Source organism: Sparus aurata, chromosome 10 (genome assembly GCF_900880675.1).
Source record: "Sparus aurata chromosome 10, fSpaAur1.1, whole genome shotgun sequence".
NCBI classification, from domain to species: Eukaryota; Metazoa; Chordata; class Actinopteri; order Spariformes; family Sparidae; genus Sparus; species Sparus aurata.
Genome location: NC_044196.1, coordinates 268,551 through 286,029, shown reverse-complemented (window position 1 = coordinate 286,029; position 17,479 = coordinate 268,551). Strand labels below are relative to the sequence as shown.

General features: G+C 43.1%; 1 protein-coding gene across 3 annotated transcripts in view; it reads right to left on the bottom strand.

The window, feature by feature from the left end:
* Positions 1–2,572: 2,572 nt before the first annotated feature.
* The window catches only part of LOC115589970 (butyrophilin-like protein 2), an 84,811-nt gene continuing 69,904 nt past the window's right edge, over positions 2,573–17,479 (bottom strand). For all 3 annotated transcript variants that reach the window (XM_030431182.1, XM_030431183.1, XM_030431181.1), the window contains 6 exons: positions 14,370–14,714; positions 10,668–11,021; positions 10,022–10,129; positions 9,263–9,589; positions 4,402–4,725; positions 2,573–4,226 (listed from right to left, as the gene is read on the bottom strand). In XM_030431182.1, the coding sequence (XP_030287042.1) occupies positions 4,126–4,226; positions 4,402–4,725; positions 9,263–9,589; positions 10,022–10,129; positions 10,668–11,021; positions 14,370–14,714 (1,559 nt within the window). In that variant the 3' untranslated portion in view covers positions 2,573–4,125. The remainder of the gene's footprint in view (positions 4,227–4,401; positions 4,726–9,262; positions 9,590–10,021; positions 10,130–10,667; positions 11,022–14,369; positions 14,715–17,479) is intronic.

The window sequence follows — 17,479 nt, the reverse complement described above, 5'->3', positions numbered from 1 at the left end:
CTTAAATCATGAAAAGAAGTCCATTCAGAGCTCCCTTAAAGTGAAAATCGCCAAAATGCAACCGTGGCTATTTTTGTGAATGTTTAAACCTTCATGTAAAAGCAAAATTATGATGAACTCGCCACTTTTAAGATTTACCGTATTCACTGTCTTCCAGCAACAACTATCCACGCGAGATCTCACGTGACTTTTCCAGCTTTTGACTTTAGTATTGTTTCTTATATGAGGCTCCTTTTTCAACTTGAAGGTCAATATTGTTTTTCATTAACGACAAAACAACTAATAATCCGCATTTATATGGAACTAAGCTTTAGGAGCGTTCCACCTTAACTGTCCTCCAGGTTACGTCACATTCTGAGATCGACACTTCTCCACTGGCAGGACGGCGGCGAGCAGAACAAGCTACTGCTAACGTGATTTGTTCAAAAAACCTTTTTAGTAAACTCTGTGTACACAAACAATGTTCTCAATGCTCGTGTTCATGTGTAGAGACCCTGGTGATGCTACCAGCAAAGTTTCATGTTGTGTCAAGACTTCTTACTGTTTTAAAAATAGAGATTTTGATGCTATCGTAAAAGTGCCTGTAGCACTCCCATTGAAATTGAGTTTGAGCCGAAAACAAAACTACAGTAAATCTTAAATCTCTTTTGTCGTAATTAAGCTTTTTCTCGAAGGTTTGACTCGTATACATTCACAAAAAAAGCCGAGGTTGCATTTTTGTGAGAGTTTCACTTTAAGAGTCTTCATGTTGATCCAGTGACAGTTGTCTGTACGTCCATGAGCACATTGCTAACAGGAGATGCTAACAGGAGCTGCTAACTGCTAATTCAGCTCACTGTGAATTTTGCTCAATTATATTTTAATTAAAAACATAAATTTTTAATAATTCAACCACATCACAAATGAGGAGCACAAGATGTTATTTGATTGAGTTTATACTATTCACCAGGGCTGTGATGTCACTCTGATGTCACATCTGTGCTGATGATGTCACAGGTCAGAAGGGGGTCTCCTCCAAACCGTATTTTAATGTACGGCATCTTTTCAGGACGTCAGCAGCAGAGTTGCTGAGTGTCATCGAGCTCCAACACGAGTCCTGGTTTCAAACTGCTTTTTGTCAGGCAGAGACTGAACGATGCTGTTGTCACGGCAACCACAACGTCCACGTCAGGGCATGAGCTTCATAACGAGTTGTGTGACAAGTTTGTCTTTGGCTTGTTTTCATTTCTTCTTCTTCGGCTGTTGCAGTGAAGCTTTGCATGAGTTGATATTTAATTGTTCTACATTTCTAATATTTCAAATGAAATCCATTATTCTACAAGTCAGATGAATAAATCAGCTGTTTGCTATTTGTGTGTCTCTGTGGTTTGTTTCCTTTCATTACGTGAAAAAACTAAAAGATGTTTCTGCCCTCTGGTTCCTGAACGTGTCGTCACAGCCTGAGACTGAACTACATTATTATTATAGATATAATAGTTATTATAGTTCTCTTCAGCTAATCTTTCACCAGGTGTGAAAAACATGTTGGTTCTCTGAAAACTAAACTTTACAAAGAAAGAAACTCAAAGTGACATTGTGTGTTTACAAAACTAACTGAAGAAAACACAAAATGTCTTGTCTTTGAGTCTTTATGTATGAGGAGGCATTAGTCTGTTATTGAGAGAGGGATGTATGGAAAACATGTATATTTATAAAAGTAGAAATCATGAGATTAAAAGTCATACTTAGAATTATTACGAGATAAACAAAATTATGGAACCATTGGAATAATATTTTTAAATAAAGGCTCAGTTTTCATGTTTTCTACCAAGACATCACTAAGTGTTTGTGTCGTCACACCTAGTCTTAGCAACAGTAACTAAGGGGGGCGGAGCTTATGCTGCGTTCCAGTCGCAGTCGAGGTCTTAAGTTTGTTTTGAATGTTGGACTAGACGCATGCATTTTATTTCACGTCCTGTTTAGACTTGAAAGTGTCAAGATACATTTACTGACATCTTATAAATACTGTTGTTGTTAGAGACATCTTACATTAAAATTAATATTTTCGTGGTTTGATAAGTCCGTGTAGAATTTTCCTTTGATCCATGAAGTGAAACCCAATCAATGTGAATAATCAGATGATGATCAGCGGTGAAAGACGGGTTGAAACAGAGTCTTTGGGTTCTTCAGCAAACAAGGGTGTAGAACTGGGTCGGTATGGTCTTTGACCTCACGTGAGACTGAGAACATTCTGTGTCAATAACAGAACCAGTGACTGCAAAGTTGTGATCTAGACTGTTTTTTAACATGCGAGTTAAGAGGCGGAGCTCTGTGAAGTTGGCAGACTTTAAAAGAGTTTTAAAGAACAGGTCAGAACAGTCGTCCTCAAATACGTCCTCCCCTCCTCAGTGGTGCCAACATTGTGACGTCAGGAGGTTGGACTTGTAGTGCCCCGACATCAGACTGTTTCTAGCAAGAGGTCAGAAGTTTGAGAGGCGCGAGTTCTCTTGAACGCAGCAAAGATTTCTGACGACACGCAGCGCTGCTGTACACGAGCCTGAAGAGGAAGAACCACACATTGACACTGGAGAGAAACCATACAACTGTGAACTTTATCAAAAAGCAACAGATTGATAGATAACAGTAACTTCCTGTTCTAAACATCATTTCCTTAATTATAACAAACCTGTGAATCAGCATATATATATGTCAACATATATTCAATCAAAAAACAAGTTTAATGATCAAGCAGACACACTTTATTTATTTATGAATATAAATTCAGTCTGAATGTGATGTTTGCAACATGTTCCTCTACAGCTGGTCCTGGGGCAAGTTCAACACTGAGGAGCACCACATTTTCTCTGATGACACTCAGTCATGGTGCCTTCACCTCTGTGTTACCCATCATGCCATAGGCTCTAACACGCAGCAGGACCATCACAGCTGCTGGGTTACAAACCTTCCAGATGTTTTATAACATTCCACAACTGTCCAAGTCTTTTCTCGCCCCAGTAACAACTTGTTAGAAACATGCTGCTGTGATCGAATTCAGTATAAGTGTAACTTTACAAAAACATAATATGAATGTAGGACAGAAACAATTTGCAGATAGCTGCATTATATTTACACAGCGTCTCAATCTGGAGTGGGAGTTTTACACACTGGTCACACACTGTGAAGTCAGGAGGCCACGCCTCCCATCCTGATGTACGTGTCCACAGGGGCGGTTTGGAAGCGAAAAACAAACACAGGCTCCACCCCCAACATCAACAACAACACAGGAACTCACTGGCTGCACCTGATTGGACTGATGTGTAACGTGGGCTATCTGATTTCAAACTGGTTCAACATTTTGTCGCTTTTGGAGTCTTTGAATAAAATGGTTCAATGTGTTTCTGAACACATTTCTTTTTTTGGCCTTTGTAAGGTTTTATTGATAGCATGAGGGGGTGATGCAGCAAAGGGCCCCAGGATGGGATTTGAACCTGGGGCTGCTGCAGAGAGGACAAAGCCTCTGCACATGGGCTCTACTAACTGAGCTGAGCCGCACGCTGTTTTTGACCACATTTCATGTGAGAAATGAGGTTTAGGGGAACGTCCTGAAGAATCTTCTTGTATGTGACTCCGTGTGAACACCTGTCTCGTTGTGTTCAGTCAGTAAATGTGATCATTGATTTTGTTGACCTTGTATCCTGTCAGAGTTGGTGGTGGAACAATCTGAACTGTAGACTCAAAACGTTTTCAATATTCTCATTGACTATATCGACACAAAGAGATCATTTGAAACCGGACATTTAATGATCTCACCACCGAAAATTAATTTATTCAGTCAGCAGACAGTGAGACACTCTGAAGTCCGACGAAAGACAAACCAGACTTCTGTTGTTCCAATAATTAATGTATTTATACTTTACTGTCAGAGTTCAAAGGATCTGTCCAAACCACCATGTGACATCACTCTGATGTCACTGATCAATTGTCATCAATAGGGAGTGTGTAGACTGTGTGTGAGAGTCAGAGTGAAGAAGAAGCTGATGAAGTGTCCTCTGTCTTCATCCGTCCTCCATCAGCTCCTTCACCTCCATTTAGTCTCTGATCCAAAGTCACATCAGATCAATAATCAAAGATTGACCAACAGACCGATCAAACAGATTGATCAGCCATCAGGAGTAGGCTCAGTGTCGGATCAGTGGAGCTGCTTCTGTTATTGATGTTCTCTGTTTTATCTTTGATCTGAGTTCTCCCTGCAGAGGAGACAGAGGACAGTTAGGCAGAGACAAACAACCAGAGACAAGCAGCCAACCAGAGACAAGCAGCCAATCAGAGACAAGCAGCCAACCAGAGACAAGCAGCCAATCAGAGACAAGCAGCCAATCAGAGACAGACACACAGACCTCTGTTCTGTATCTTCATACTGACCTTTGACTTTGAGTTCCACTGTTTTCACTCTCAGTCTGTTTCCGTCCTGGTTGTAGACTCCACACCTGTATCCTCCTGTGTCTGTCTTTTTGGGGTATTTCAGGGTCAGACTGAGGTCTCCAGTCTCCAGCAGGTCTTTATTCATCTCTGTACGGTCTTTGTAATCCTGGTGCTGTTTCTCAGGCTGGTCAGATCTGTTCTCATACAGGTGGACTCTCCTGTATGAGCAGTCCCACCTCACTGTAGCGTCCTCAGGCAGGTCAGGTGTAGTTGTGAAGGGCAGCTGGACAGACTCCTCCCCCTCCTTCACCTCCACCTGACAGTCTGAGAGGAAACAAAGCACAACATCAGCTGTACAGACGACAGCAGCAGGTTTAAATAACTTTATTGACTGATTACAAAGTAGTAGAGAAAGCTGAAGGACAGAACCAGATGAGAGCAGCAGGTAACGGGGACAGAAACACAGGAAGTAAAACCAGGTTCTCAAGGTGTTGGACATGATCAGAGTCCTGATGGTGTTGTGATGTTTTGTCCCTGTGGTCTTCACAGTAATGTCTCATCTCAGTGTTCAACTGCTGTTTGTTGCTTCTCTTTGTCACTTTCACATTTCTGGACGTCAAATTTAACATTTTCTTTGATCAACTTCTTCAACAGAAGGTGAAGATTTGTTGAATCAGCTGAGAATTAATCATCAATCAATAACTGATAAAAACTATTCATGGGTTTCAGTCACGTGCCTTTTTCGTTCTGGCCGCCATCTTTAGGACCATTAAGGACCGTACGATATAGTGTACTGTTAGCGCCTTCAACTGGTTCGAGGGGAAAGTGCGGGCAAAACTCATCTCTTCACGTAGGAAAAGCAGCGCTATGTTACAAATGCAAGTATTTTAGGATTGGATCCACATGTACTCCGAAATGGATTATTAACCCCGCTTTTGTCCGCACAACATTTGCCAAATATTTGTTTTGGCGATAGTTTCATTTACCTTGCACACAACCCGTCGCCATAACGTTACAGCAGGGAGCACCAGCTCCGCTGCAGCAAAAAAATAAAAATAAAAAGTACGACTTGAAATTCAAACTTTCTGTCGTGATATATTCAGAGGAAAACTCGGGAAAAGCAGCCGCTAAACGTTTCTCTGTCGACACCAAGAGAGTGAGAGAAACTGAGCTTCAGCGTCTGTCCGAGGAGGACAGCAACAGGACCAGGCTGCCTGCTGGAGGGAGGAAGAAGGCTGCGAGGAGCCTGAGATAAACATGCGGGGATGAGTTATCAGCAAACGGGCACGCCACGAGAGAGTGTCCCGCAAAATGATCAGGGCGACGGAGAAACAAATGTCCGCGAGTGACAGCAGAGATGAGGAGTTTGCAGCGAGTGGAGAGAGGACAACAAACCACAAGAAGAGAGAAACAGAGAGGATTTTGAATTTTAACAATACTTCATTAAAAATTCAAGAGTTAGACGTCAGTTAGAGACGTTAGTCACGTCCAAAGAACAGCTGGTCATCAACAACACAACAGAACACATGTTTATAACACCACACACTGGAACACTTTCACATCTTTCATCATTCTGTAATAATTAAAATCTATTTTTAAACGAGCTTTCAACATTTTTACAAACAGTAAAACAGCATCATCATCCACAGCTGTCTCTGTTCTGTTTCTTCTGCTCAGATACACCAACATCTTTGTCCTCCACACAATGAAATTAAGAAGCTGCCATTTGTCTTTATTTCTCTGAGAGGACCTGTAGCCCAGAATGAACTTCTGCTTCAAACAAACTCCCCAAATAGTCTGAAAACATGTTCCAACATCACAAACAGAGGCAGCAGTGGACAACACTCCATGAAACAATGAGAAACAGTCTCAGGATGAGACAACATGGACAGACAGGACTCACATCAGAGTTAATGACAGAGACAAACACAACACATGACAGCTGATGTCATAAAGTGGACCATACTAAATTGTTGGTGATGAGAACTCGACCTCTGTAGGACATTTTTGTTTTAATCCACTTCCACCTCGCTAGACGACCTTTAACATTCTCCCAGTTATGAAGAACAAATGAAGGATCACCTAAAAACACTCCTCAGTATTTCAGCCCCCGTCTTCCAGATCAACCCTCCAAGACACACAGAGCTTCTTCTCCACTCCACCAACACTGACAGCTTCACTTTGTGACCAACAAACTTTAACAGTCAACAGGTAGACGTCTATTCCTGGAGCTTTCCCACTCTGATGCTCTGCAGAGCAGCATAGAGCTCATCAGAGGAGAGAGCTGCTTCCAGCTCTACATGACTCTGCTGCTCAGCCTGAGGAAGACCAGTGTAGAAGCTGAGAGACGCTGCCTGCTGCTCTCTGTGCTCACATTCAAACAGCTCACTGGAAAAGTTGACAGCATGTTTGTGGATTGCAGTGTGATCAGTCAGCAGCTGCCCAGTGTCAGACCTTAAACTGTGAATGAACCTCTTCTGTCCATTCTTACGCTCCAGACCAAAGAACAAGTGTGATGGAACATCCATCTGGGCTACAGTCTGGAAGCTGGACCGGACCAGAACCCCCTGAGCTGAGACACCCAGCAGGAAGCTAAAAGAGACTTTTTAACTTCAGTGTCTCAGTCTGGTTCTGGTCTCTGCTGGTCTCAGCTAGGCAGGGTGCTGCCAGGGATTTAGGGCCCCATGAAAAGAAATCTAATTGGGCCCTTGTTCAGGCCGGAGAAAACATGTGATGTTGTTTTATATAAAACTGCATTTTAATGCTATATTTGACTGTCATTCCCATATTAGTGAAAAGAACAACATGACAGTTACTTGGTTACTGCTCACTGTCTCCTTGTTGTCCTGCAGCTCTGATTTATCTCCACAGCTGCAGACTCACAGCTGCTGGCTTTGGATTTGGGCTGAATAAATACAGATATGAGGCTGTATGGTTGTTGTGATTTCATCTTCTGATTACTTGTAATAGTAACTTTGAGTCAGCACTTAATGAGGATGAGATGAGGATGAGGAACCTGCTGCTGCTCAAACTGAGAAACTAGATTCATGCTGTCTGACTGCCTTCAGTCTTTACAGCTGCTGACATTATTATCAGCTTTAACTGTTCTTAAACTGTGTTAGCTGTGAACTGTGCTCACCTTTCTTTACAAAGAAATGTGTGAGGAGTTGTCTTCCTCTCCTGGCTTTCTTTGCCTTTCTGTCTTTTCCTTTCCTTTAAGGCTCCCTGATGTTGCTTTCTTGGGTAAAAACATGTTGATGATCAGCAGCCACTCGCTCGTTAAGCTGTTTGGACTGAACCATTATATATTGTGAGCAGGGCCGTAGCCACCACTGAGGACACCGAGGTCATTTCCTCTGTATTTTTTTCCTTCAGTTTTGTTTAAATAAACCAAAGGTAAACACGACGTGACTGCAGGTCTATTTGCAAAGATGCAACGTAGTGGTAAGAGGCTGCATCAATCCCAGTTATCATTTACATGGAATAAAGTTCTCCGTCGCTACGATGGATTTCCGTCATTCAAACTTCACAGAGACAACTTATGAGATAGATGTAGATCGGAGTATCATTAGTATCATTAAAGGGATAGTTGGTGTTTTTTGAAGTGGGGTCATATAAAGAACATATCTATAGTGGATCTGTTTCCTGCCGTAATCAGCGATCAGCGCAGCCTCAGTTTGGAGCAGCAGAGAGCCGCTCCAGCCCAGACGCTCAGCTTTGTACTGCAGTGAACGGGTCCAGAGAAAAAGAGAAATTAACCACATGGAACAAGGCTCACCTGAAAACATCTACATCAGTTCAAGTGTACGTTGTATAGGTAAAATTTACTTTACATCGCCGTCAGACAGCGCTTTCTTTTGGCACTACATTTTCTCAACCACAGAACCTCCGTATCCCTACGCATTAGTGCAACTTGGCAACAGCTGATCTGCGAGCAGCGACATACAGCGCGAGGCCCAGCTGCTGGACGAGAGGTTTACTTTAGATAAAAACGAAACTTAACTCTCCGTATCCTTTCGCATCAGCGCTCATGCGTAGGGATACGCATCTCTGTACCAAAATAACATCCAGCTTGTTGGGAGAACACAGCTTGAAAAGAGACGCCCTTTTCCCATCAGCCCTTGCTCCATCTATATTCAAGCTGCCTATTCTTATGTCTCCCATAGCAGAGAAACAAGGTGTAAAACTAAAAAGAGTGAACAAAGCAGACAGGAGAAGGAATAACTGATACAAACTATTAAAGCTGCATTTCCTTGTTCTAAGTGATGAAAAGATTTGTTGTTTCTTTCAGCTCGGCCCTTTAACTTACTTCTGGATCAAATAAAAACATCACATTCAGATCAATACTGCCAACTCTGATTGGAAATCAATAAGCTGATTGATGTCAGTCTGTCCTCTGACCTGTATCTACAGTACTGACCTGTATCTACAGTACTGACCTTTGACCTGTATCTACAATACTGACCTGTATCTACAGTACTGACCTGTATCTACAGTACTGACCTCTGACCTGTATCTACAGTACTGACCTGTATCTATAGTACTGACCTGTATCTACAGTACTGACCTCTGACCTGTATCTACAATACTGACCTGTATCTACAGTACTGACCTGTATCTACAGTACTGACCTCTGACCTGTATCTACAGTACTGACCTGTATCTATAGTACTGACCTGTATCTACAGTACTGACCTGTATCTATAGTACTGACCTGTATCTACAGTACTGACCTGTATCTACAGTACTGACCTCTGACCTGTATCTACAGTACTGACCTGTATCTATAGTACTGACCTGTATCTACAGTACTGACCTGTATCTACAGTACTGACCTCTGACCTGTATCTACAGTACTGACCTTTGACCTGCAGCTCCACTTGTTTCTTCATCAGGATGTCTCCCTTGTTGTTGTAGACGGTGCAGGTGCAGGTGCCTGTGTCACTGGATGTGGGGTATCTCAGGGTCAGACTGAGGTCTCCATGTTTCAGCAGTTTTCTCTTCATCTCTGTTCGATCTCTGTAATCACTGTTCTGTTCTTCAGGCCGGTCAGAACCGTTCTGATACACATGGAGCTTCCTGTCGTATCCGTCCCTCCACACCACTTTAGTGCCTTTAAACAGGCAAACTATGGTTTTGCAGGGCAGCTGGACAGACTCCACCCCTGAATCCACCTCCACCTGGTAGACTGAGAGGACAACAAACCACAACAACAGCTGAACAGACAGCAGCAGGAACTGTGATGGTAACATGACCTCACTGTCTCATCCTTCATTTATAATCCCAGACCTCACCGTCTCATCTTCCATTTATAATCCCAGACCTCACCGTCTCATCTTCCATTTATAATCCCAGACCTCACCGTCTCATCCTTCTCTTATAATCCAGACCTCACTGTCTCATCCTTCATTTATAATCCCAGACCTCACTGTCTCATCCTTCATTTATAATCCCAGACCTCACTGTCTCATCCTTCTTTAATAATCCCAGACTTTACCGTCTCATCCTTCTTTAATAATCCCAGACCTCACTGTTAACAGTCTGTCTCAACAGTCAGGGAGCTACCAGAGTAAAGATGCTGCCCAGGTGCATGATGGGTAGTGTAGTAGTAATGACATACCTGACATGAAATACTGACTAAAATGTAGATAAAGAGCTCCAACAAGAAGTCCAACAGCCAGGAGAACCAGGAGAACCAGGAGAGCTTTGGCCCAGGATGGTAATCGTTCTGTGGGAACCAGAAACATAAAGAACATGACCTCTGACCTCTGACCTCTGATCTGTATCTACAGGAGGTTTTAGGGTTAGTTGCTGACCTCTGATCTGTACCTACGGGAGGTTTTAGGGTTAGTTGCTGACCTCTGACCTCTGATCTCTGATCTGTACCTACAGGAGGTTTTAGGGTTAGTTGCTGACCTCTGACCTCTGATCTGTACCTACAGGAGGTTTTAGGGTTAGTTGCTGACCTCTGACCTCTGATCTGTATCTACAGGAGGTTTTAGGGTTAGTTGCTGACCTCTGACCTCTGATCTGTATCTACAGGAGGTTTTAGAGTTAGTTGCTGACCTCTGACCTCTGATCTGTATCTACAGGAGGTTTTAGTGTTAGCTGCTGACCTCTGAACTCTGATCTGTATCTACAGGAGGTTTTATTGTTAGTTGCTGACCTCTGACCTCTGATCTGTATCTACAGGAGGTTTTAGAGTTAGTTGCTGACCTCTGACCTCTGATCTGTATCTACAGGAGGTTTTAGGGTTAGTTGCTGACCTTTGACCTGCAGCTGTACGTCCGTCACTCTCAGTTCTCTGTGTCTCCCCCTGATGAACCATCTGACGGTGCAGGTGTAGGAGCCGCTGTCAGAGAGGTGGAGTTTTGTCAGACGGAGGCTGAGGTCTCCAGTTTCCAGAGCGTCAGTCTTCATGGATGTTCGGCCGCTGTAAAGCTGGTTTTGGTCTTTAAGTTCGTCACCTTCCTGCTGACGCTGGTGGACGGTTGAAGGATTGAGATTGTAGCGGCTCCACACCACTGAGGGGTAGTTCAGTCCATCAGTGGGAGAGTCACAGGGCAGCAGGACAAACTGGTCCCAGTCATACACCTCCACAGCTGAGGCATGATGGGGAACTGTGAGGTCACACAGACAGCGAGGGTCAATGACAGCAGCCTTATTTCATGTCATGAGTGAATGTGGTCCTCTGCAGTGTGTGTAGCCTGTAAACTGTGCTGCTAAAGCTCAACTCAGACTCTGTGTGAATGAAGGCCAACATTTACATCCACATGTGACGCTGCTGTGAGCAAAGCATCATTATTACGTTTGTGAACAGAAGCCATCAGAATGTGAGCGAGCTGCAGGGATCTAATCCTGAAGAACAGAAGTGAGGACAGTGTGACTGTACAGTCTTCTACATTCATCAGGGTTTAAAGACACAGTGAACATCTGCTGCCTTTAATCTGTTCTTCATGTGTTTCTGTGAAGAAAACATGGTCCTGCAGCTGTAGTGGGAGACTACCTTCTTATCCGTCAAATTATTCCACTATCAGGCCCTGTAAATCCGCTCAAAGGTTAAGATCCACATTAAAGGAGAAATAGCCCAGATATTAAATCCAACTCAGAGGTGAAATCCACTCAGAACCTAAGTTCAGACCAGAGGTGAGATCTCCTCCAGAAACTAAGTTTCCAAAATCTCCTTCAGAGACTAAGTCCAAATCAGAGGCGAGGCAGCAGGTCTTCAGTCAAAAAGGTGTTTATTCCAAGAGAAGTTATAAATCCATTAGGTACCCCGAACAACTGAGAAATCTCCCCGGATCACCCCCTTTTATACCTGGGGTCAGTGTCACCAACGCCCCTTTCTTGGACCACCCCCCTCGTCATGATCACGCGAGACTATCATATTAATAATTTTTAATATCTTCCCTAATGGCTGCAAAGTGTCTCATCCAGGCCTCTATCTTGGCCTTGGGTGGGCTGCGGCGTCACCTGTTGCTTCCTCACTCCAGCCCTGTTATTATAAAGGGAGCATCTGACCTTGGTCTTACATCAGGCTCATTTTCACTGTTAGCACACAACTGTAAGGTGTATTTCTCAAATAAATGTATATGCATGATCATGACCCAGTTTATATTTGCCACTACACAGCTGAAACACACTGATGAAGTGACGATGACACAGATCCACATTCAAGACATGACGTTGGACCGAGGTGACGATCAGATCAGAGGGAGGAAGGTTATCTTACCGTGCACGAGGATCACAAACACCACAAACATCTTCATCTTCCTGTCACAACTACAACAAGCACAAAGTCCTCTTTACTGAGCTTCACTTCAGAAACACATGGAGGACATCAGTTCACAGCCAGTCGTCACTTTGCTGCTGCTGACCGTCCACTGACACCAGGACTGAACTCAACTTTCCAACATTCCAACAGCTGCTTCGCTGGAAAAGTTCAAGCTGTTTCCTGTGATGCTCACCGGGGGAGATCTCCCTGAGTTTAAAAGCTGTTGTCAGTGCACCCGGCTGACTCTCTGAGCACACCTGAGCTCCACCTCAGGTGAGGCCTGTGCTCACAGACCTCCCTGCACTCAACACCTGCAGCTCTTCACCTGCACTATGACCTGACCGTCTGTCACTACACTTATTTAAACCTTTCTCAGTCTGGTTGTCAACTTCTGGGTCCTGCAGAACTATTAGCAGTCGTCACAATTCAGCCAATCACAGGACCGGCTGCAGAGATCGTTGTTGAGCTGTTTGTTTGTTAGTTTGGTTTTTATTGTTTCTGATAACAAGTCATATCAGAGTCTGATTATTCTAGATGTTTGCTTCATTAATATCAGACTGACAGCATTTTATTTGTTCTCCGATTATTTCCTTTTGGTTCTGTTCTGTGTTTTCTTGGTTCTGTTTCCTGCAGCAGTTGGAGAAACACTGAGCTGAAGTTTCTGTCTGACTGCTGATCAAATCAATTCATTTAAAATCTGCTGCTTTCTCTCTGATGCAGCTTCCTCTCACACAATGTCCCGCCCACAACACCATCTGATTGGTCACACGTCACAGCTAACAGCCTATAAACACAGAGTAATCTGAACCTGCAGAGTAACTAGTGACCAAAGTAATCAGATACATGTAGTGGAGAGGAAGTTTAGAGTATCAGAACAGCGTACTGATGAACGAACGTGAGGAAAACTGGACTCTGGTTTATTTCATCACTGGTTGATTGATTTTCATTTGACTGAAATAAAGATCTGGGCCTGTATTCACAAAGACTTTTATCTCAACGTTACTCCTAAATCGGACTAAAAGTTTTTATGTAGGAGTCCTTTCTTAAAAGTAATTCACAAAGCTGCTGAGACCTACTTTTACTCATGAAAACAGTGAACTCCTAAACTAGAAGTAACTCTCTGTTGCTATGGATGACATCATTTTATAAGGACGCACTCAGAAGCGTGACAACGGTGATTGGCTGTTGAGTGACAGGGCAGGCCATTGAAAAGTCATTTAGGCTACGCAACGCATGAAGTGAAAATAAGGAAGTTGCCTACAAGCCTATGAAAAGATATTGGATAAAGAAACTTTGCTTATCCTGTGTGAATGCGCTGCACGAAACACAGACGTGGTGGGATCATTTCTAAATCACTTGAGGTCCCCAGGTAATATTAGTCCCGTGCGAAGAGCTGCATTTGCCCCGTAGACAAATACCGGAGTGTATTGCGAGATTTCGCTCTTCTGATGAGCCTCCTGAATTTGCACCCAAAATGCTGTCAGAACTTTCATTCATAATTCCCAACGCAGCCTCCATAGTTCTCCACCAGGACAAAGGCAGAAAAAGGCACTGAAAACACAAAAAACCTTAATAAAAACAAAAAACAACCCCAAATCACAGGGATGTCAATTCGCACTAACATTATCACATGACCTCTGTGGTTGGTGTAATTTGCAGTGGAATTTTTATTTTACAAATTACGGACGTGGCAGATTCACACGGGATTAAGATCACAGACGACCTCCGCAATTATGACAGATTACTGGAGGTCCCCAGGTTATACTAGTCCTGTGTGAACAGGGCTTTTGTCAGTCAGACAAAGTAGCATTCCATCAATACACAAATTTTCTTTGACGATATACTGGACATTGTTGGGAAATGACCCGGATCAACACATGATTCCTGAATTTTAATGGAGAGTGGTTTGACGCAGCTTTTCGGGGGGGGGGGCACTTAGTTCTCCTCATAAATACATTTCACACACACTGATCTACACACAGACACACACTGATCTACACACACACACACACACTGATCTTCACACAGACACACACACTGATCTACACACAGACACACACTGATCTACACACAGACACACACTGATCTACACACACACACACACACACTGATCTTCACACAGACACACACACTGATCTACACACAGACACACACTGATCTACACACAGACACACACTGATCTACACACACTCACCTGAGTCTGTCACCTGCAGCTCGATGATGCTGATTGTCTCAGTCTTGTTCCGTCTTGAACCAGCTGTTAGAACTCGACACTCATAAGTACCGTTGTCTTCTCTGCTCACGTTCTTCAGGATCAGAGACGCGTCTCCATTCTTCAGCTCACCGTCCACCAGCTGCACTCGACCTTTAAAGGATGAGTGCTGGTGGGTTGGATCTGAGCGTCCATCTCTGTAAAAGTGGACGTAGTCTGGAGCCACCAGGTCAGATCTGGTCCACTCTACAGCTGTGATGGTGACGTCACCAGCATCACACGGCAGAATTACATCCTGTCCAAGTTCCACTCGTACCACCTCAGGCTCTATGAACCAATAAAACAGATGTAGAGAGGAGGAGCTGTTAGATGAGTAAAGGACAGCAGAGAACAGACAGGAACCCTGATATCACCTGGAGACATCCACTCATCACTCAGAACATCTGTTGACACTGTGAAACATGAAGCTGCTTCAACTTTCTCATGTGATGAACAGCCAACATCCACTCAGCCAATCAGAGAGCAGCTTTCATATCCAGACAGACACCAGACAGTGGTACAAGATAGTGACAGTAATGATATACGTGCTGGCCCTTTAACACCCCTGTTGGTCATGTGGTAAACACTGTGAGCAGGTAGAACTCCCTGTAATATGACTGATGACTGATGACTTCTTTACTCTGCTGCAGCAGTTTGACTCCGTCAGATAAAACACAGACAGTCCATCATTGATGGAGAAACACTTTCAATCTTAAATCTTTAAATTCAAACCTGATGAATTACACACATCACATTTCAATAAAGTCAGAGTGACTCTTTAATGATCATCACTAATTGATCTGATTGGACCAGAGTCAGTCTGTGAAACAGCCTCACTGTCACATTCATGTCATGATGTTAGTGTGGATGTTGGACTGTTTCTCTCTGACTGTTTCACAGTGAGTCTTCATGGACAGCTGGAGTTTCTAACTCACACAGCTGCAGAGACTCATTAACTTCAGCTTCAGGGACTGCTCTACTCTTTTCCTTCTTTGAACTTTACTTTTGTAGTTTCATCATAATAGAACAAAAATACAGAAGAAACTAACATAAAAGGTCACCAAGAGAAATAATAATCAGTGACTCCTTTCACCTTTTGTCTTTACTACATGAGAAAGTATCTGCATGTGTAACAACACGATTACCTGTGTTTCTGTCTGTGCTATATCCATATTCATGTGTGATAACCATTTGATACAATATTTATGAAATGTATCTATACAAAGTCTTAGACAGAAGGTCAGGTTCTCCATCTTCGTTAACAGTCGTTATCCACTCTGCTTTTGTTGGTGGTTCTTTGTTGAGACATGTTTTAGTTATTGCTTTCTTACTCGCTCCAAGCAATATTTGAAGATTGTTCTTGTCCCGGGTGTTACACTCAGCAGGTATATTACCCGAGTATAAAGTGACAAAGCTGTCATTGATTTCATAGGCCAGCATTGATTTCACTTCTGTTACAGTCTCTAGCCAAGCTCTTGCAGTGGTCAGCTGGTAAATTCCCACATTGTCTCCATCAGTGTCCAGATTCTATTTGACCATTCTGTGAAAAGTTTCTTCTCGGAGTGATAAAAACCTAATAATAATAATAATAATAATATTATTCCAAGTGGTCAGGGCTGGAGGTGGTGGACTGTATTTTACATATATTTAACCACTCTTCTTCCGTTATGTTCATGTTTGCGTCCTTCTCCTGTTTAGTCTTAATGTATAAAGTAGAGTGATTGGTTGTTGATTGTATACTTAAGTACAGTCTAGATACTAGTTTACTTTGGGCGTTGTTCATATATGCATCAGTACAAACATTTATGAGACTCACTTCAGTATCCTGATTAATTCTAATATTCATATTGAAGTGATGTTTAAGCTGTAAATGCCTGTAGAAATCCTGTTTGTCTAAACTGCGGCTGTCATGAAGACTGTGGAAACTTTTTAAGGCCTTATTATTTCTAATGAAGCTGTAGGATGTGATGCCTTTCCAGATCAACTGTTTAAACCTTGAATCAGCTGTGCTGGTCTAAAATCTCTTTTATATGCTACCATCATCTGAGCAGCCGTATATTTCTCTCACATTCTACCTTTTTACATTCTTCAAACCAGATATAGAGAGGAACATTGTTCATCAGCTTGATTTATCTGAATGCAGGATCTTATTGGTTTTATCACTCAGAATGGATTGAAGTATGAAGTTGAGGTACAGTCAGTTGGTTTAATTCTAGCTCTTTCCATATTGAATTGTAATCATCATTACACCAACAGACTAAATATCTTAACTGCGTTGCTTTATAATAATCAATAGTTACATATTGTAACTCTAGATTCTATGAGTATAGGCGCAGCCCTTTAAGGCTATCGCTAGTGGGTTTATCCCTCGCGCGCATGCGCAGCACTGAAAGCATTTTAGTCCACGCCCACCTACTGTGTGAGCCTCACCTCTGGTCTCACCCTGTGTATAAATTGGGATGAGATCGGCTCCCATGAACAGCTTTTTCTTCAGCCATTTAAGGAGCCAGTGAGGCCCAGAGCTTAAAGGGCTGCACCTATACTCAGAATCTGGAGTTGCAATATGTAACTATCGTTCTATATCGTTTAGGCTTCGCCCTTTAAGGCTATCGCTAGTGGGTTAAAGGCGAAGCAGGATGTAGTCCATGCCTCACTGGGTCCGTCCGGTACCACAAGCACGAACACACCTGCTCCAATAACGAGTCCATAACGCTGCACGCCCAGCCATGCGTCATGCGTAAAGACGCATCACAAAAACCCCAGATGTGCCTGAGTGGCACAGCATAGTAGAATATTATGCAACATTCTCTGTGATGGGATCAAGGTTGGGGACAATAAAGCCCACTGCTGTGAGGGAGTGGAGACGAAGGTTACACACTGTAACAGTTGAACGAGGAACAGAGTGGGAGAAACAGGCAGCTCTCCGTGCGCAGACAGGCAGGAGGGAGAGCGCACAACAAAATCATCCGACATCCATCACTCTGACAAAACAGTCAGTACAGAGTGAGTCATAGAGAAAGTGGAGACATCTCGTAGATAAAAACGGATGAAAG